Source organism: Vidua macroura, chromosome 15, assembly GCF_024509145.1.
Source record: "Vidua macroura isolate BioBank_ID:100142 chromosome 15, ASM2450914v1, whole genome shotgun sequence".
Lineage (NCBI taxonomy): Eukaryota > Metazoa > Chordata > Aves > Passeriformes > Viduidae > Vidua > Vidua macroura.
Genome location: NC_071585.1, coordinates 12,818,427 through 12,840,129, shown reverse-complemented (window position 1 = coordinate 12,840,129; position 21,703 = coordinate 12,818,427). Strand labels below are relative to the sequence as shown.

The 21,703-nt window shown below is 43.3% G+C and overlaps 2 protein-coding genes across 4 annotated transcripts; one reads left to right on the top strand and one right to left on the bottom strand.

Moving 5' to 3' along the window:
* Positions 1 to 1,328: 1,328 nt before the first annotated feature.
* Positions 1,329 to 19,861, bottom strand: G3BP1 (G3BP stress granule assembly factor 1). 3 transcript variants are annotated; one of them, XM_053991291.1, is made up of 12 exons: positions 19,744 to 19,861; positions 8,732 to 8,845; positions 7,472 to 7,553; positions 6,929 to 7,102; positions 6,013 to 6,103; positions 5,438 to 5,531; positions 4,874 to 5,078; positions 4,338 to 4,439; positions 3,830 to 3,941; positions 3,388 to 3,513; positions 3,171 to 3,280; positions 1,329 to 2,419 (listed from the first exon to the last, which is right to left on the bottom strand). In XM_053991291.1, the coding sequence occupies exons 2-12, from the start codon at positions 8,824 to 8,826 to the stop codon at positions 2,213 to 2,215; spliced, it is 1,398 nt and encodes a 465-aa protein (XP_053847266.1). In that variant the 5' UTR covers positions 8,827 to 8,845; positions 19,744 to 19,861; the 3' UTR covers positions 1,329 to 2,212. The 3 variants fall into 3 exon arrangements, with proteins under 3 accessions (XP_053847266.1, XP_053847264.1, XP_053847265.1); XM_053991289.1 differs by having other exon boundaries at positions 3,171 to 3,301; positions 19,744 to 19,860; XM_053991290.1 differs by lacking the exon at positions 19,744 to 19,861 and adding an exon at positions 10,359 to 10,458 and having other exon boundaries at positions 3,171 to 3,301.
* LOC128815094 (uncharacterized) lies at positions 19,103 to 20,007 on the top strand. Its single transcript, XM_053991493.1, has 2 exons — positions 19,103 to 19,107; positions 19,419 to 20,007. The coding sequence occupies exons 1-2, from the start codon at positions 19,103 to 19,105 to the stop codon at positions 20,005 to 20,007; spliced, it is 594 nt and encodes a 197-aa protein (XP_053847468.1).
* The last annotated feature ends 1,696 nt before the right edge of the window (positions 20,008 to 21,703 follow it).

Sequence of the window (21,703 nt, the reverse complement as noted above, 5' to 3'; positions counted from 1 at the left end):
AACAAGCACACACTTCACCCTTTAAAATTCTTTACTGACACTCTTCTTTCACCCCCACTACAGAAATAGGGGTTCAAGCTTACAGATGCTTTTGCAGATTTGGTTAAGAGGTATAGAAGCTTCTATTAAAAGCACTTTGATAAGTCTGAAGTGCAACCTGTTACTGCAGTCTTCGGATTCAATGTCAAGAACAGCAGAAACCAAACAAAGGGGAAAAAAACATATCACAAACAATAAGGACAGGGTTCAGTAAAAGATCTCCATTGCATACTTTCACCTCACAGGTATTCCTGACAGGAAAAATGCAGACAGCTTTTGTTTTTTTAAAAAATACCAGTTACCACCACAAGAGGAAGCAGCAGAATTTCCCCAAATGCTGGCTGTGAGAGCACACCACAGCTCACACTCTCCCCCAGTTCACTAAGGTATCAAATCTCCAGGTACAGATGGTAAGAGGCCAGTCTGAGATACAGTTGTAAGGAGGGAAGGGACAAATAGTGTAACAAACGCAAAGAGAAAAATAAAACAGAAACCAACACTCCAGCAACATTTAGTACAACCAGCTTCAACCAGTAAGTAGGGCAAGGAAAAGGCAAAACATGACTGTTGGGGACAGGTAATACCGAGGGCAGCTCTGCTCCAGGGCTTACAGCAAGCACAGGTCAAGAGATGATACACTGCATATGCATAGTCATTACAGTCCTAAACCAAGAAACACGGAAACAGTGACACCTGACACAGATTAGCAAACTCCCTACGCAGCTCTATTGTCCTACTAAGAGACCTGGAGGTCCAGTGGAGACACAAATCCACCATTTTTATCCAGATGTTTAACACCAGGCATTACAGAAATACTGCTTCATGCAGCACCATCTTACAGGATCTCTTGGATTGAAATTACCCAGTTTTGTATCTTATTTTCAGTTTCATCTTCTTTCAGAGGCAGTGGAGAGTGTTCAACATTTTAACACCAGGACAGACAAGCACCTTCCATACTTCTGACAAAAATCCCTTCTTGTCCACTTCAGGTCTGAAGCAAGGAATGAAGTACTGCAAAAATAATTATTACTTACAGCAGTTGGAACTGTAAAGAATGTGACAGAGGTATTTTTGCTTTGCTTGTACTTTTGCAATAGTTACAACAGGATCTGCCCAGCTTCAAGTTCAAGTTATTAACTTCTGCATCCAAGAAGTATTTTTTTTCAATAATTTAAATGCAAAGTGATGCACAGAAGGTATTAAAAGCTTTAGCTACAACCACCTCTGCCTTGTACACCTAGTGACTGAAGAGCCTCTTCCCCTTGGACAAACTCCAACATACTCTTGACTTGATAAAGCAAATCTAGACCTTTTTTATTTTCTTTTTTTTAAACAATTTGCCAAAACTGGAATGAGAGATAAATAGAAGGCACAACAATTTTGCTTTTTTTTATACAAATACAAACTAAACATGAAAAAAACTCCCTATTTCAATAAAAAATTTCACAAGTTCAGGAAAAGTGTTTGAAGAGTCAAGTTCTAGACATTTAAAACCTATCCCACAATCCAAAATTTCAAAGTGGTAAAACAGTAGTTCGAATTCCTTGCTGTGATCATGTATCAAAAGGAAAAGAGATTCTACAGATACCCATTATTCCACTTTTACAGCGCCACAGAGAGAAAGGTGAAAGTCAATTTTTTCAAGTGGCAATGTCTCCAGACCGGAGGATGTTCATATGACCCTCAAAGAAACACCAAGAGTTTTGCTTTTCTGCCCTTGGAATACTTGCCAAGAACTATGTTTTCCTACAGGCTCTTGAACGCATGCACGTGAAATATTATTCCGCTGACTGCACCCAAATTCATTAGAAAGAGGGGAGGAAAAAAAAAAAAAAAAAAAAAAAAAAAGAAAGACATTCCTTTAAGAAAAAACCACTGGTACCAAAAAAAACCAAAAATCAGTCCATAAGTTTGAGGTGAAGAGGAAAAATTCAGTTCTTTTCTTTTTAAAATCCACTTTTCCTAAAACGTTGTTCCACAAAGCTGGAATCTGGGACAAGGACTAGGAAAAAAAAAAATCACAGAACCATAACACAAACAAAAAGGGGCCAAAATAGTATCAAACGTAGCAGTCTATAACAGGCTAGGGCCACATTCCAAGACACCCAAGGCTGAAATTCACAAATCTGCAGGAAAAAGGGTTTGCGCCACCACGTCAACATCCGCGATGAATTCACTGGCGTTGCCCGATCCCCCTTCCAGCTCCAAATCCTGGCTTCTGGGACATTCCTCCACGTGGAGGCCCTCGAATCCCACCTCCCAGCCCCCCACGAGTGCCTCCAGGTCCACGGGGTCTGTTATCTCTGCGGTCACCCTCCCTGGCAGCTCGTGTTTTCTTCTCCTCCACGTTCAGGCGCACCTCTCCCCTGAACATGATGGGCTGCAACAGAAGCACAGAAGGTACTGTCATTAATGGGTCACCTGGAACTCTTCAAGGTCAAGCAGATTCCTGCAACTTCATCTCGTATCCTCCTCTCCATTAAAGACTGAAAGGTCTTAGGATTACTTATTAAACAATGGCAATAGCCAAGACATGCATCCAGTCTTGGGGCTTTACTGGAAGAAAAGATGTGAAGGACTGACCCTTGAAAAGCCATCTCAGGTTTAACACTGACCATTCTGATGTGCTTTAGGAAAGAGCAGAGCTGTAAGCAAACTCCCTGAATGGCTATGAGGGTGCATCCAGAGTCCCTGCCTACCACAGCAGGCAGGCATGGAAACACATTCTGCATTAGCAATCACTGCTGACAGGCTGAGCAGGTACCTCCTGCCTTTGTTAGCAAAATTCTTTTCAGCGTGCACACCAATACAGCTTCTTCCTTTCAGCCTCTGACAAACAAGATTCTACTTGTCCATAGAATCAGACTCTCCCTACCTTGTCTTCCTGAAAGCTATTTATACACTTCCTGTGTTCAGCAATCTCCCACTAGAAAAGGTTCTGTAATGAGCTCCTAAAAGCTACTTCAATGACAAAGACTGAACAAATCTTGGTAATAGGATGGAAAAAACATCACATCTACTTTAATATGCTCAAAAAAATCTTAAGGGACCAAGTACAACCGCTTCCTGTTAAGGTGAAAAATTCTGATGTTGTCAACAGACCAATAACCACTGACTAGAAATTTATTTACCCTGTTGCTAAGGATCTTCTGAACAGGCTCAGGATCATCAAACACCACAAACCCAAAATTAGGGAGTTTTCCACCACTGTTGATGCGGAGTTCAACAACATTGCCATAGCCTGCAAGAGAAAAGCCAAGTTCTTGGGTCATACATTAGAATGCTCTGTTGACCACGCCCATGGCTGCAACCCCCAACCCCTCAGAGGAAGCAAAGCAATCAAATTACTTTGGAAAAAGTCTTTAAGTTCAGATTTATCCACATCATGGGGAAGGTTCCCAACAAACAGCTGATGACTGTCTGGGTATCTCACAATCCGCCTGGTTTCCACATCGCCTTGTTCACCCTCGCGAACTTGAACAGAAAAGCAAAAACTGATTTTAGAAAAGTCAGTCCCCACAACAAACAGAAAAACAAGCCATGGTCAGAATTATCACCACTAGAAAGACAGTGTGAATTGATTCTATCCATTCATATACAAAAAAAAGGAAAGCATTCTACACTAGCAAGTGTGTAATAATTTACTTTTTAATCACCTGGCTGAGGCCAAGCTTGAATTTTTACTTGAGTAAAAATCATTTGCTTACTGACAAAAATAATGATATTTTAAAAACTTTAATTATCACATTGCTTCCCCAAAACCTTTAAGCTTCTTTGCAGCTTCTCTTACTTGGCCTAGGACCCCGCTGCGGTGGGATGCTCGTTCGCTGCTCCCTCACTCGCTGATCCCTCTGAGGTCTCTGGGGGGGGGTCTGAGATTCAGGCTTTGCCTCAGGACGGGGCTGCATCAATTCAAAAAGGAGTGAACAGTTCAGAGTCAGACAGACATACCAGCAGGTTCAGCTTTTAAGAGCTCACTGTCAAGTTGGTAATTAAAAAAAAAAAAACAGGAAAAGGTAATATTTTTTCCCACCTGTGACTAAAATATATGTTAGCTCATGTTGGCTTATATGCTAAAAGCAAGCAGCATTTACATGAACATTCCCTTGTTTTCCTCCATGAGAAACAATTATCAACCCAAAAAACAAGGAATAATATCTTCATAAAGTCTATGAGGAATCACAGAATGCTAAAGTCTTTGGGGCCTGGGAAGTCAAATCAGAAGCAAGCAGATTTCACTCTCCTTTTCCCCATCAGCCAGTTTAGCACTTAAACTTCTCTAGGTGCTGGAGTCCTACCTGCGAGACCGGTACTTTCACAACATGAGGTGGTATTCCTGACACTGGGACAGCCCCACTGGGAGGAAGGTTCTTGCTGGTTACTGATGCCCAGGAAAATGTCTAAAAAAAAAAAAGATAAAAACATAACTGCATCTCCTTCTGAAATATATTACTTATAGGACAGCTAAGAGACACAGGATGACCTGAACAACTTTTAACTTGTACTTGAAAATCAGGAGCCAGCCAATAGCAGTTTCCCCACGATTTCCTACAATTATTTAAATTCAAAAGACTCGGTGTCATGACAATGGCGTCACACTTGTAATCTATTCCTGAATTCCAGAGTTGAAAAAGGACACAGCAGTTGCCCAACACCAAGTATCACATCAAGATTAACCAAAGTATTGGATTCCCGAGTCCCAGTCTGTCCACTTTACCTTCCTTAACACTGAGAAGTGACAAAAATCCCCAGGTAAAAATAAAGCTCTGTAAATAGACAGGAGAGCCATTCTGATGAAACCACATCAGAGTAAAGAGAGATCCACTGTCATTACCCTGGAGTCCTCTTGCACTGCAGGAGCTGGATCAGCAGGAGCTGGAGAAGGACTCTTTTCCACAGTCTCTTCTGGAGCAGATTCCTCTAATACTGGCTCAGACTTTTCTTCCTGCACCTCTGGTTCAGGTTCCTGTTCAGGTTCTGCCTCTGGCTCAGGCTCTGCCTCTGCAGCTGTCTCTTCCAGGTGTTCCTCAATGTCATTGCTAGTATACAGCAGCACAAAAAGCAGGAAAAAGGTGGTATTATATTTATTCTATTACTGGTGAAAAGCAGTGCTACTTATGCAATACAGAAGTCAGGCACATGACATCTGAGAGGAAAAACAAGGCCAAGTAAGGCCACATTGCAAAAAAATCCAAATTTTGCATTGGTACACTATAAAGCAGAAAAAAAAAAGTCCAATCTCTGTGTTCAGTCTAACACCATTTTAATTTCAGCTGATCAATAAACAAATTTTTTGACTATCAGAAGAAAACTATTAATAGCAATAAATTCATGTGACCTGTTCTACAAGCAGCCTGTCTCACACAACACCTGACTTCATCTGTAAATGTATTATTACCTGACAGCCTGCTCATAGTAAGCACCACTATCATCAGGAACAGCCTCAGGTGTCTGCTGTCTTTCCTCAGGTTCCTCCCCTTCCTCCTCTGATTCTAAATAGGGTTAGAAAAAAAAAAACAAAAAACCACACATCTTTAGTAAGAAGCTCAAACATAAGGTACCTATCAAAAATACAGGTGAAGTTTCTGCCAAAAACACACAGGAAGCACTTTCGAGATGTGACACGAAACAGACTTTTTTTTGTATTTCCACTATCACTTTGGTTACTCAGTTTTGACCAAGGTTAAAAAACATGCACCAAATACTTCAGAGAACAAGATTTATAACCTACAAATCTAACTTCAGCTGCCAAAATAAGTCCTACATTTCTTGTACCAGAAACAGATTATGCCAGAAAAACAATCATCGGCATGTCACAGCTCCTTGCTGGACTGTGAAGAACTAGAGGCAAGGAAAAAACCTACAAGCACATGAAACCTAGTACTGATCTGTCTTCTCCAGCAAGATTTTCTTTGATCTGGGAATAGAATGCTGATATAGATCCAGAACCATCCAAAAATTTCTGCTACTTACCCTCTGGAGGCTCAGTATCAGAGTCCCCAAACACCTCATCCTGGTAGCGGAAGATATCATTGTGGACATAGAACTTGTTTGCAACAGAGCCCTAAAAGCAAATCAAAGGGAAGAACTGAATCAATAACAACAATCCAGTAATGTAAAAATTCAAATAATGTGAAAACAAGTAAGGTTTGAGCAAATGGTCCTTCCCACAAGATTAATTCAAATTTGCCTCTTTTAAGAAAATAATGTTATTTGGGGCAGGAAAACGAGAAAGAAAAAAGACATCACTCCTAAGAAGTCAAGTGTGGACGGAACAAAGGAAAAAAATTGTTGAAGTGCTTTTAATTCCAATAGCTCACAACACTGAAGAAGTGTGAGTGACAACTTCCTGGTGTCTAAAGTATCAATTTTTATCTCCAAGTCATATTGTAAAACAAAGTGATCTTGCAACACTCCTCCTTCACTATCATTTTCAATTCTGTAAACTGCTTTGTTCAAAAAAGTCTATTTAAAAATGCCAACTTCAAATGCCATGTCAGCATATTATGAACAAAAAAATCTGGAAGCCGTATTTTCAAAGTGACAGGAAGCATTCCCCTCTTTCTACTTCTTCTTTTTCAGTAAAAAGACAGTTGCTAGGATAGCAAATCAAAGAGAACATAATTTTAATATGCTTAAGGAAAAAAAAAAAAAGTGTTGCACTAACCTAGGAGTCCAAAGTCAGAATATTTATAACTGATTTCAATATCCAAGGTCAAGGTACAGTCATACAGAAGTAGTGTAATTCCCAAAGGAATTTTCAGCATGTAACTGCTGAATTTTGTGCCAAGTTATCTTCCCAGTCTAACCCTTCAGATTGCAAGCCTGAGGCAGAGAGCGTGGTGTCAGAGCAATGGTGTCAGAGCCCCTGGCAGCCCAGCACACCCACCTCAGGTGCGAGCACGAAGGTCTGCATGAACCTGCGCACGGGCTGCATGTTGTTGGAGAGCTCCCCCATCACCTGCACCACCACACCATCGTTGAGGGTGGCGTGGGCGTCCACATGACGGATCTTTGTGTGGCAATCCTTGAAGTTTAGTGACAGCACCTTCTTGTGGATGTCCTAGGAAAGAAGGGTACACGTGGGTTATGCTGCAGAAGCCATTTCTGTCAAGTTCGCAGCTTTCGGAGAAAGCAAAATCATAAAAACTGGTTTAAGATACATTCCCTAACTCTGGAGAGAAAGCTTGGCAGGATACTTGTTAAGTTTGCTGTGCAAGCAATTTTATATTATAAGGTTTCCATAAAGGAAGCACATTTTCCCTAACTATTGCTGTCCACAGTCAAGAGTTTTTTCCCTCCCCATTTTTTTTCTTTTACAGAAAGCTCTTGAACAGTGTGGGAGTGAATCACAGCTGGATAAATTTCTCTTCTCAACCATAAAGGTGACAAAATAGAAGGAAAGAACAGCTTTCTTTTTAAAAGTTCTTACAGATTGCCCATAGACTGCGTCAGCTGGTTTTCCATTGGAATCCAAGCCACCGTGGACATAGGAAGAGTTCTTCCCATAAAACCTGTTGGAAAGAAATATTTTAATGCCAAGCTTTGCAGTGTAAGAACATTGAGCCTCTACATTAGAGTGCAGCATGAATAATACACTTTCAACTAAGTTTGCTGTCTGAATCACTAGAATAAAGCCACAAAATCTCATAATCCTGTTGTCAGTCTGGGGGGAAAACAAAGTTCTCATGTAAGCTGTAGCATTCAAACGTGTCAGAGACCCAAGCACCAAGAAGCAAAACCAAAGTCTCATGAGAGCTCAAGATCCAATCCCATTTTCCTCTTTCTGCAGGAGGTCCCTAAAGCAACAGCCTGAACATCCACAATGTTGAAGACTCCCCCTCAAGTTCTGGCTTCAAGCTTGAGCAAGAAGCAACAGGTCTGTTCTGCTCTTCTACAGTAAAAAAAATATTGCAGGTAAATCTTCCTTTCTGGAACTGAGGGGTTACCAGCTGAAATGCCCCAAGCATCATGGCACTGCACTCTGCCAGCAGATAAAAAGACTGGAATGGATTCCATGGCACAGAGTCAACTGTCCTCTGACCCAAGGGGATGAGGTCAGCTATCCACCTAAGTGGAGAAACACTCTGAGTAAGTGTTCCTGAGACTAGAAGGGGGAAGGTTTCAGAAACTTTATCTGGGTACTCAGAACACAACAAAATGAAGTGTATCTTAATAAACAAGACTAGTTTCAGGAAGGCTGCCTGTCACACCAAACAGGACTCATCTGTTTAGATAATGGATTATAGTTGGCTGCATATCCACAATTTCCTGATTTTCCTTTAAGAAAGAGCTGGTGTGACTCCCAAGAGAGACCACTAGACAAGCACACAACTCATTAAATGTTTCCTCCTAGTCAGGGGGCATTTTATCAAGACAAAAACTACAGAAATGCTTAACTAAGTGGTATTTCTCCAACTACAGTTTATATTGATTACAAGCAGAAGTGGCAAGCAGCATTTCAGTTAAAACCAGAACTCAGATATTTAAAGAATTCTTGTAATCTTTATTATCCATCTTTTAAACCAGCTGATCAAAACCAAAAGTAAACAACACTCAGTATCTTGACTAAATCAGTTTAAGTGACCAAATTCAGCAAGCTACGACACAGTAATAACATCATTCACCAATTTTAGCACACAAGTTAAGAAATTCACACAGAAAACCAGCTCAAAGCGAAGCAGAGCTTTACCTGTGCAAATAGTCAGGTGCTTGGTTCAGCAGGGTATAGTACTGCCTCACGAATTCCCGCCCGACCAGCAGGGGACTTGGCTTCTCCATCACCATTTCTTTGGTCAACTGAAAACTATGGAAAAAAAAACCAAAAGCTCCATAAACCATGAGGATTTCGAATGGCTGTTCTCATCCTGATTGCATAAGCCACCTAATCACAGCGGAAAGCACGCACCAGGAGTGTTTTACCCCTGTAAGCAGTTTAAGCAATGTGTTTTCAGAGTCAGAGTTTTGGTGCCAGGGAGAGGATTCCTGGGTACCAAACCAGAGGTGGGAGAGGCTGCAAGGCCGAGGGAGGTCACCTCATAACCTGCCAGTAGTTATGGGGGATATGCCAGTTAAGCATCCCACATATCCTCAGTAAAAAGCAGGTGGCAAGCAAGTAAGGTTCTTCAAGAGGATTTGCTAAGTGGCTAAGACATTTACAGTCGATCCAAATTCTACTTACCTCACTTGACTTCACAATCAGAATTAAAAGTCAGATGTTCTCAGGCAAAGCCTGTGCTACTGTATTAAGGGCATTTTTAGAAGGTCAGAATAAGTCCAATCTATTTTTATCAGCAGCACAGCACTACTTGCTGTGAGTGTCAAGCACTCTGGAGGAATATTAGATTATATTAAAATTATTATGCTACAAACTATTATACTGCTCTTCCCCTGCTTCCACCAATCTCAGCAAGTCATTTCTCACTTAAATTCAGACAACCAGTCAAGTGAACAGCACCACCCATGCTCATCTGGGACAAATCCATCTGGGAACCTTCTACGGAGATATAAATTACAAAAATAAAGTATTTGCAGGTAGGTTACACAATACACGTATCTTCAGCCCAAACCAAAGCAGATTCCCACGTTTCCTTGACACTGAATACTCAAACACTGTTTAAACTCATTCAAAATAGTTTTAAACTCACAGGGATAAACACCAATAGCAGAGCATGTTCTTATTACCAAATACAGAACCAACAGCAGATTTTCTGCTTCACACTCAGTTGTACCAATCAAGGAATGGGGGCTTAGCAAACAGTTCTGCTGCTGAAAGAACTTTCTCCCCACTACTGACCCCCAATCTCCTTCATTAGACAGCCCTTTTCCCAAACACATGGTATTCAAATTCCATATGCACGTTCTCCAGGTGTGCCATGAAAGCCAAAACTGACACTATTCAGCTGAGCCCTCTACAAGGCAATTCAGGAATCATTGATTACTTACCTGCTTTTATTTAATACTGATAACCATAAACAGTGACAACAAATAGTGCCATCAATGACTGGGGGAAAACCCAGACTGGATCACGGCCAGAACACAGAATCAGGGGAAAAAAGGAAGCCAAATTAAGTTGTCTTCTAGCATAGAATAATCCAGAAGGAGCCTGCAAAAGCTTGTGCCAAGCCAGGCATGTCTTAGGACAAGCTTTCTTTCTCTTGTCATTATACCCAAGAGCATCCCATATCCTGGGAAAACTGAGTTACCCACAACTTATCCTTCAAACATAGCAAAAGGGAAAGAAAAAGACTGGATTTCCCACCTGCTTGTACTAAGCCCTATCCCAGTTCATCCACAGATCTTAAATATTTGATACTCACTGTATTTAGTGAATTTCAGAGAACTTGTCCTTTAAACACCAAAAACTGACAGCAGAGCTTCAGAAGACAGAGGTGACCAGGTTGGTGTTAATTTCAAACACAACATAGACAGGGCTGCAAAGGAAGCCACAACAACACTGCTGGATGGACCAGGAATGCAAAACAGAAGCTTTAAGCCTCAAAGAGATGAATGTATTTAAGAAGATGCCATGGAAGCTTATACTTTGGGTGAAGCTAAGTCCAAACGAACCTGGCAAATTTCATACATCTCAATCAATGGACAAATACCCAACAGATGGTAATCAAGGCACAAGGCAATGTTTAGCCACACTGTCAGAACATCCAGATAATAGATCCGAGGATGTGGTCACACCTAAACTCCCAGCAGTGGCCAGAATGCACTGCAATCGACTGTGATGGAGGAATGCAGCTAAGACTCAAGCCAGAAGACATAACAGCAGAGCTATAATTTTGTATACATTTATATGTTTTGCTCTGCTTTTAATACAATCACACATTACCATCTTTTTAAGTCTAGAATAAATGAGAAATCTTCCCACTCTATTTTAAAACACACTTTTCTCTAGGTTTAAACACAGCAAGAAAGATCTGGTGGGCTCCACAGGATGTGTCCATGCACTCCCTCTCTTTCAGCAGGATATGAGCCTATCACCACCACATAAAGAAATGTTGCCTACATGATAATGTGCAGAAAAAATAAGACTAAACATGACCTAGAATTTAAAGAGGCTTTTCAAAACATTCAGAAATTGTTTCAGCTGTTAGAGGATATTTTCAAGAGCTAACCATGCAGAAAGGAAGAAATAGTCCATGGGTGGGTCTGGCCTGCAGGAAATGCTCAGATTCTGCAAACCACTTTCATTTCAGGAAGGTTCTACTATGTATGGTTTTGCAGAAGCCTTTGAACTCAAAGTGTAATGTATTACAGATACAGATGTACAACACCCAGCACAGCCTGAGGTGACAAAAACCTCCAAGAGATGAACTCTTGCCTTCTATTGCATGTTAAATGAGATCCCCATAAAATATTATCAGACAATAAGAGAACACAGCAAAGGTAAAGTACAGCTAAGTGGTGGCTACCATTGCTGACTTCCTCATCCCACTCTGTTTCCTCTTGAGTACCTGTGAAGCTCTAGAAGGAGCAGGCCAATCCTAAAGCAGAGGGAGCAGAAATGACAGACAGACATGACCTACACTTTTAGCTCCAGTCAGCTTAACTGACAACACAGGATTTCCTTGCTCCACAACAGTTAAAAAATTTGCTTCTGTGCTGACAGTTTACAGCCAGGAAGCCAGTCCTACCATACACCAAGATCACCATTTGGAGAATGACAGAAGGTACACTTAGTTTCTTTGTGAAGATATAGCTTCCCTGGAATTCAAGTTTATTCTTTCAGATGTAAATAGGCAGGTTTTCTATTCAGTTCTGATAAATTATGAAAATAATTCTCAGAAGAGCCCAATTCAAGTGCTTCCTAGAACACCACTGTACAATGCTTGACACTCTCACATTATGGCAAAATCTTCCTGTAGCACTCAAACTTCAACAGCTGATTCATCAACAGCTATTTCAGATTTCTGATCTTCAGTGAAAGCCCTACCTACATTAACCCACAGACACATCATCTTCCATGCTGGTCTCAAGAAATATTGGAAGTGAAGTGGCTTGGTTAAGTCTGTCATTCATACTCACATGCTTAAAAATATATATAAAAAACTTCCCTCCTGCTAAGGGTGAAAAATCTATCACAACTAACTCCTAACATGAAAAGAGGAATTGCTGAGTGCCCAGTTGTTCTCAAGCAGATCTGAAAAGAAATGGGAAAGACCTTTACATGACCTGATCAGTGGACAACAATCTGTTTTTACTGCTGCTGCACCTGCTGCGACGTTGCCAGTTGCCATCTGCTCTTGTTCTCCAGCCAGCACAACCTGAATGGTGGAAGCCAAGCATCTCCTCAGAGAGCATTTGCTCCCTACCACTCATGAGCAATTTACTACTCCACTATTCCCTGATCCAAGAAAAGCTGCTAATACTTTATACTACATTTTCATTGCACAGCACATAATAGCACCAAATGTTTGAACTGTCACTATGCTACTCCTGATAAAAGCTTATCCACACATTTTCCTGTCAATTGACATAATGATGAAAGGGTGAAAATTGACAGGAAAAGCTGAAAATCTGATTATTTAAGATTCATTCATAATCATGCATTCATATTATCCCATATGTAAAGCAAATTGGATAAGTCAAATTTTAACAAGTACACCATAACAATTCTGCAACATAACTGAGCCCCTTCCTTAAGCCAAGGATTTAGAGGAAGACAAATACCTCCTTTACAGTGGTTATCACCTGGCTGATGGAAAATTCCACCATCTGTTACAATGTTCCTACTTGGCAGAAAATCAATGTCAGGCACCGAATTTCTGAAATACTGTTATGTAAATTAGAGCCATTTATGTAAATTCTGCATTAGCAAATTCAGATTTAGGTCCACTAAACCTATCAGTATATTAGTGTTCAGGAAAATGGACTCAGCACTCACATCTAGCATGGGATATTATTTTCTTACCAAAGTGCAACATGGTGAAAGCAAACTAATCACTGCTGTCCCAACTCAATTTGTTTGGGGTTTTTGTGGATTTGGTTTTTTTTAAAAATTTTTGAATCAGACAAGTTTAGCCTGAATGTTGCTTCTACTGACTCCCTACACAACAGAAGTGTCTTATACTCATCACAGGATGTTTGGGCTCTCAGGACAACCAGTCCCAAGACTCAGGCAAAAGCCCCTTGGCCTGATGTAACAAGCCAAAGGACCAAAACTCAAATTTCACTTCCCAAAGAGTGTAGCAATTTTAAACGTCTGTCAAAGAAAAAAGTAGGAAGACAAATTAAAATTGAATCATAATCTCCACAGGCTCTGGTGTATTTAATAGTTTCATTGTTCTCTGCCATCTTTAATTACTTTTTTAACTTGCATTTTAATACAAGGAACCTTCTCAAGAAACCCAAAGTTCCTATAATGCATTCTAGTCCTGACTGGAATATTGCACAGCATTCACCCCTTCTCCTTTGGCTACTCAGGTGCTATAAGGTGACCATCTGAACTCTACTCCTTCCATCTCTGCAAACTGGTGGAGCTTACAGGGTGCCAAAACAGCCATTCAGATTGTCAAACTTTTCACACAACTCCACTCCCTCATTTTGCTATCAGTCAATTCCTCAACTTAAAAAGGCATTCTGGAAACTGAAGAAACAGCACAAGAAGCTTACACAGAGAAGAGGTGTCTGTATCCAAGCACAACACACCACAAATGTGGCAAACAGCAATTTTGCTGGAAATTAAAGGTCTGGTCAATAGTTAATAGGATTGCATAATTAAGTGTCATTTGGGATTTCTCCAAGTTGCTTAGCAACAGGTGAGCATGCTCAAAGGCACAAACCATTTATCTAGATGGAACAACCAGCTCTAGAAGCAGTTACCGCTGCTGTTATGGACAAAAAAAAAATGAAAGTAACAGAAGAAAACACCAGTAGGCCTGTAAGAGGCATGATATAAACAAAGTTTAACTACAAAACAACTAATACAGTTAATTCCAACTCTCCATACGTTTTACATGACTAGCACCTGCTCTGCTGCTGACTAAGCAATAAAGGTAAAAAACTATGAGGCTGGTACCTGTGTGAACCATGATACAAAACATTAAAATGAACAATGAAACACAAGCTAAACTTGCATCCCATGGCAAATTCCAAAGCCCATCTCAGCTGGGGATTTATATCATCACACCACCTTGGTCTCAAGTAGGAAGAGTGATGTCAAGTAAATGTGTATTTAAAACACAAAGACTGCAGATACACTGAGATACCCTTATTTTAATAGAGCCTTAACTATCCAAGGGGAACAAAGAAACCCAAAACAATCCAGTTGTTGAACTGAGCCTGAATTATAGAGAGCTGAAAATGCACCTCAAATAAGCAGGCAAATGAAGTCCCAAAACACTAATCTGCTTTAAAAAATAGGTCTCATTACTTGCCTCCCACTGCATGCAGAGGCAGACAATGTCACTGGGACAGTGTCCCAGCAGCACAGCCTGTATTTCAGACTCAAACCCTGCTGCCTACCTGTAACCAGTTCATCTTTTCTGCCTTTTGACAGATTCAGATTCAGTATTCAGCCTGGAACAAGTTATCAGCTCTATTCCACAGAAGGCAAGATGCTTGGTAGCCACATTCAATGGAAGCTCAGTGATGAGCTAAGTTATGCAATAAATAAATATTTGAGGATCAAATTGGGACAAGCTGTGAAGTTACCAGCATTCAATTCTTACTAGCATCCCCAGGAAACAGTGAGATAGTCTGTAAGATGAATATTCACCAGGATCTTCCAGAAGCAGTCACTTCAGAGCAGTGTGAATGAAGTGTCAGACATATAATGCAGACAGAGGAGCCTTTAATAATCTTCCAAACACCTAATGAAACGTGGATCTAGACTGTCAAACTTCGCACAGCTATTTCTCCTTTAACTTGTGACTCATCTCCTCTGAATGACCCACACAACCTACAAAGGCAGTGTCTACATTCACAAGATATTTGAGGTGTTACAGGGAACTAGATCCTAAAAAAATAATCACACAGCATTCACCAGGCAATCAGCTTTCTCTGTGCTTAATTATCCAGATGCAGCAGAAAGGCAGAGCAATACCTGAGCCCCTTCTGAAGTTTGAGACACACTGACAAGGGACGCTCTAGAAAAGCCATATATCACACCAACACATGGATAAGAAAAATTAAGTTAGAAGCTTAACTATTTTCTAATCAAATCATCCAATCAAACAAAATTTAAGCACAATTAAAAGAAGTTTTCATCACAAGATTAAAAAATAATTCAGAATTACATTCAGCACTGCCCATGCTAGTACCAAAAAACCCCTCTGCTTGCCAGTGGCAGATGGGAAGCCTTACTCAGCAGCAATGCACAGCCCTTCAAACACTGGGAGAATACAAATAAACAAACCAGCAATTGCTGAAGAGCTGTCAGTGTAGAAGTCTGCCTGTGTTTTTGCTAACAAACCTAAGTGTGATCCACAAGTTGATGGATATGGTGGAGTCTGCCATTTCTTAGACAAAATTCAGCACTTCTTGTGTTTTTCAGCTCTACCAAGCAAGAAAGAGACAAACTGAAGATTTCTAAAGCTTTTAGTCAGAATCTAAAAGAAAAGACATCATTTTGGAGAAATGTTATTTCCAGGGCATTAAGGTCAAATTAAGCAGATTAAAAACACAAAGGTGACCTGAAGGGTAAGTCAGGGTACTTGAGATCAGCATACCCCTACAGTAAGGGACAAACATTCATCTGGGTAAGGAAAATGATACCAAACACTATTCCTGTGGCTAAGAGCATGAAGCTCCAAAGACAAATACCAAATTAGGTACTGCTTACAAGAGAAGGAAAAAAAAAAAAAACCAAATCCAGAAGAATCTTGAAAACTTGCTATTAAAACTAAGTGATATAGTAAGAAATTCTCAACAAGGTGTTTGGGTTTTCTATTCATCCCACAAAACACTTTGTGGGATGAATAGAGTGCTGAGCTTAATATGGCGTGGATTTGGGGTTTTTCCCTTCCTTTTTAAAGCTGTTTCACCTGGCTTCCAAGTTTCTACTTGATACCACTACATCATCACTTCTATTCAGCAGTTACCTGTAACATTAAACTAAGGTGATTTGTCCTGAGCCTAACAAGCAACACTTCACATCCTCACAAACAAGAGCTCTGTTACATTTAGCACTACAGAAAAACACGTGGCCCTTGTGATTTGACAGAAAAAGGAACTCCTCTTCAAAATCTGAGTTCTCTGAAAACTCAAAGCCTTGAGAATTCCCAGAAATATTCCTGCATTTTCAATAATCCTAAAATCAGGTTATCCTAAATGGGCTCACAAACGTGGGGGAAGGACTTGAATAGCAGTAGGATAGTGCTGAATGGTTTGTTTACTTTTTCTTTAATAAGAAATAAGTCAGCTTTCTGCCTATACTGCTCTCCAGACTGCTTCAAGATAAAGCAGCTACTCAGACCCTGTGATTTTGCCATTAGAACAGGTTTTGTTTTGACATCCAGGAGCTGCTCCAACATCTCGATGAAGTTGGCAGCAGGTCCAGTCATCTTCTCTTAGGTCTGCAAATTTTCCATTTGGCTCCAGAGCAGCTTCTTAAAGTAAAAAAGCAAAAGTTACTCATCAGCAGTCAGAAGAAGCAGATCAGAACCCTGAACTACACTAACACTACAGTGAAATTCAAGCTTAATGCCACTCAGATTAGAATCACCAAGATTAAGATTCAAAATATTTTCTGCATGCCAAGCATCAGAGAACTGTAAAGAAAATCAACTCTTTCACCTCCAACCGCTTAGGTCACAGAAGATGCTTAAACTTGATGTATCAGCTGTATCCTGGCACTCAGGGCTGACCCATCACTGCACTGTTACATTAAAAACAAAACACAGTCAGCCCAGCAGCAGCCAGGAAACAGCACAGGGCAGAGCAGATGGGAGTGGAAGATGGGCAGCAGCACTCTCCAGTGCAGCGCTGCACGTTTGCCTCAGCAAGGAATCAGGTTCAGCACAGATCACTCCTACATGAGTGACAGCAGCCGGGCTCCTGCTCTGAAAGCTGCACTGCACCAGCCATGTCTTCCTGGAAGAGATCCAGACTTAATATAGCAAAACTGGGACCTCAAGCCAGCACAACACTCACTGCCTGCAAAGTTTAAGGATTCTTTTACAGTACTTGAGGACCAGACTTCAGTTTTTCTTTTTAATTACTCAATGAGGTAGCTTAAGGTTATCAATCAAGTCTACTAGCAGGTGTACCCCAGGAAATCAAATAATTACTTCAACTCTGCAGACTTTATATAGGTGCCTGTTAAAAAAAAAAAAAACAAAAAAAATCACACCACCCAGTCTTCTAGAGCAAACTATCACTTTTAGTTTGTCCCAAGCAGAGCAGACTACAGCCAGCACAGCAACTAGCACCACCCTGCTGAAGTCCTGCTCTGCTTGGATTTCCTCTTTGAGTCTTCAGTCATCACCTCAGTCAGACAAAAAGGCCCAGGTGCTAATATTAAAAACTAGAGCAGTGTTTTCTAACAGGCCATTTATGCCAACCTTATGAGTGGTCTCTCATCAGGTCCTACTGTTTTGAACAGAAATACCAAGATATACTTAAAGCAACATCACCTTTGCTTTACTTCCCTTTCAGTAAAAAGTGTTGCTCTGTATGTTTGCCTTACAATTTGCTAGGTGAAAAATAAAGCTCTGAAACAAATAATTTGCATAAAGGTTCTGTTTAAAATTCAGATGTTCAAATTCCATCAGTTGTGTTGAACTCTACTGATGCTGTTGTGCCAGCACCAAAGTGAGCAGCAGAGCAGTGGTCCTGCCATCACAGCACAAACAAATCCTCTGGTGTGCTTTTGTTGTTTCTCAGACTGCAAATGCAAAGATTCCCAACAGAAGATCCTGATGGCCTTGGCACACACAGACTAAGTCCTGTCCACCAGGTTTCCTACTTTAATTTTAATTATGCTTCCCTGCCTTCAACTTAAGGAGTTCGCACTTAACACAACCTAGCAAAAAAGGGCAAATTCACACCAGTCAGGAACTGGGGACACTCTTTACCTCCTGATGTATACAAGCCTAAGGTTTTTAAAAATACTTTGATTTATAAAATTATGATATACCTTTGCAAAGGTTCCAGCATTGATTTTTTTTCTTCCTAGCAGACTTTGTACAAATACACTTTCTAGCAGGTTTCAGTAGTGCCTTTCAGGCAAACCAGTCCCTGCAACACATGATGCTGTGATGCTGTCAAAAAGGTCATGAGATCTCCATGATAAAGGATGTAAGACTTTAAACAAATGAATACTTCCAGCCAACCTTCAAATTAGCTACATATACCATCCACTAAAAAAAAAAAAAAAAGCTAGATTCACAACTTTACATCATTATATATGGTGACTGAAACATCCCAGGAAAGGTGAGTTCAGTTCACAGGATGAGAAGATGCTAGCATCAGCACCATGGAAATATCACAACGCTATGTGATACTGCTTCGGCTTATTCTTTACAGACAGGGAATAAAAGTGAAAATCTGGTTGAAGGGAAAAATATCAGGAAAGGTCTGAAATGCAGTTTTTGTCTGCAAACTTCTGCACTTCCCTTTATGACATCAATATAAGAAGCTTTGTTAGCTAAAAAAAAAAAAAATCCAACACACCCCTCCCCACGTTTGATTTATGGCATCTGGAAGCATCAGCTTCCAAAGCTTGATAGCAGTGTCCAGATTTCCTAAATCTGTCACTCCTGGCTGTGAGAGCAGGGGCTTGCCAAAAATAGCACACACTGGAAACATGGCGGCTTGCTGCAAATGCTGCTTTCCCCCGATGGTGGAACAAAAAAATCCTTTTTTTGGTAAAGACTACTTATTATATTCATGCAAGCCTTAACACAGAAGGTCACCAGGTAAGCCCGCTGGGAATTAGGAACGCGGTAAAACATCCAGATCAACACTAGGAGCTACTGGAAGATGCATCGAAACCTTTTCTCTGGGGTTTCTCCAGCACGTACATCTGGGGCCTTGCAGGATGCTGGAAAGTCTCATTGCAAGCACTACTTCGCATTTAAATCTTAGCTTAATCTCGGACTCAGCCAAGGTCATGCGGTAAACCAGGTTAATATCCATGCTCTCCTGCTCGAATTGTAACTTCCTTCACCTATAAAGTTATACCAAGGGAGGCACCTGGAGCTGATAGCCAGGTCCGGACCGTGCGAGCAGCCAGCACTGCCCCTCAATCCGCAGCCACAACTCCCTGTTAACCGGGAACACCTCGGGCTTTGGGTGGGCTCCTCCCCGGCCCCACCTGCCCAAAACAAAACCCAAAAGCTGAGAGCGAAAAAGCCTCCGAGCGTGGAAAGCCGAGAACAAAGCTCGACCCGCACACCTCGCCTCGCACAATGCGGGCCCGCGAGCAGCCGATCCCCCGCCGCCCCCCCTGCCCCGCACCGCTCCCGCCGGCAGCTCCGAGGCCGCGGCGGCACCGGGAGCTCGGGCGAAGGCTGCGGACCCCACGGGGGCCGCGCGGCCGCGGGTCGGGCGGGAGGGCGCCGGCGCCCGCCACAAAGCGCCGCGGGGACCGGGCGGGACGGAGGGGGAGGGGGCGCCAGCAGCGCCGTCCCGCACGGCCCGCGGCCTACTGAGAGCCGGGGGCGCCTCGGCTCCGGGGCGCTGCGTGCGGCCCGCGGTCCCCCCGCGAAGGCGCGGCCGCGCCGGTGCCTCCCCGCGCCCCCACCCCCTCACCTGCGGGCAGAGCGGGACGGGAGCGGAGGCGCCGCTTCACCACAGAGCCCGGCGGACGAGAAGCGCCTCACGCAGCGGCGTGCTCTGCCGCCGGCTACATATATCCGGCGCGCAGCCTACCCCGGCGGGCGCGGCCCAGCCAGTCAGAGAGCGGCGCTCGCCCTCATTCGGATGCCGGTTGGCTCACAGCCGGGAGGAGGCGGGCGGAGAGCTGAGGGGCAGCTCAGCCAGCCAACCACGCCGCAGCGCTCCGCGGGGCCGTGAGAGTGATTGACAGGCGGGCAAACCAATGAGCGGTGGGCGACTGCTGATAGATTTGCGCTTTGGCCAATGGGACGACGCTCCCCGCGCCAGCAGGCGCGCAAGGCGGCGCGCGCCGGACGCCGCAGTGTGGTTGAGCCGCACTGCAGCGCCCTTGAGAAGGTGCTGGTAAACCCCGTTATAGATGGGGCGGGACCCGCGGGGCGCGGTGGCCAATGGGAGGGCGCGGTGCGCGCTGACGGACAGGTCCCCGCCGCGGCTCTTAAAGGGACAGGCGACCGCCACGCGGGGCGGCGTCCCGCGCTCCGCAGCGCCCCCTGCTGGAGGGAGGCAGGCGGTAACATGGCGGCGGGCGCCATGAGGGGGCTGAGGGGGCACCCAGGGCGGACTCCCAGCAGTGAACAGGCAGCGGCCGCCCGCTTTGGCTGTGGCTCCACAGGCTGCTTGACACGCACCTGAGAGAAACCCCCAGTGCGGGTGGGCAGAAGGAGCTGCTCAGGCCGAGGCGCCCCCACCACACCCAGCCCCGGCCGCTCACGCCAAGCCGAAGGTGGTGGTCAGTGGTGGTCACTGACCGCTGCCCATCACGGGAGGCTCATCCAGCTGCTGCTTTTCCCTCACAGCTTCTGAGCAAAGCAGAATCAGCATCATCTGCCGCAGAGGAAAGACAATGCATGCAGGAGCGTTTTCTAACACAGCTACAAAGGAGGAGGAAGGCCTGGAAGTTCTCAGATCCTTTTGCTCACCAGCGGCTGCTGGTGCCGGCGAGCAGGAGGGAATGGGAGCAGGCAGTGAGCCAGAGCTAAGCAGCTTCCAGGCAGCCATAGCTCTCCATTTGTTTGTGTCACATCCCATCCCACACACATCTATGACACGAAGCACTCAGAGATGGATTTCACCCTATAAAAATGACTTCCTGCCCACCGCCACATCCCTGAGCGCTGCCTAAACCCCTCCCTGCCATGCCTTGCAGCAAGGGATACAGACAGGGCATTGGCGTGGGCCGTGCTCGGCATTAATATCCTCCCCCAGTACCTCCTGGCTATTTTTAGACTAAGCCACGCTGCAATCTGCCAGTTCATAAATCAGCACTGCAGACTTTTACAAAGTTTAACGTGAGCCCAGCGACCCAGCACAACAGCCCGCCCCGAATAAACTCTGCCAGGGGGATCTTGGACATCTCTCTGCAGAGCAATAGTGGGGCAAGGAATTCCTCTTTTATAAAACCATCGGTACAGCAGCAGCATCCTGTGCACCTCAAAAGAAACGCCCTGGCCCCCAGCTGGTGAGGCAGAGAACAAGAAACACACTGGTTACATTCCCTGCTACAGGCTGGGCTTCTCAACGGGAAGATGCTGAAACCCAGCACGTGGTCGGGAAGTGTCACACGCACCACAGCTCTGCCAGCTCTTCTCAGCCCTGATGTGATGCTCTGGCATCCAGCTTCCTTGTGAAAGCTCCTGAGCTGTTCCCGGGTCCTCTACCTTTACTCAAGTTTTTCAGAAAGGGGCTCATTTTTCCTTCAAATGACCATGCAGCCAGGGAAGAAAAAAAAAAAAAAAAAAAAAAAAAAAAAAAAAAAAAAAAAAAACCAAACAAAACAAAACCAAAAAAACAAAGCAGACACATCTTCAGGGACCAGAACCCTTGTTCTCAAACCTCCTGCCCTCAATATCCAGTCTTCCCGAGCTCTCCCAAG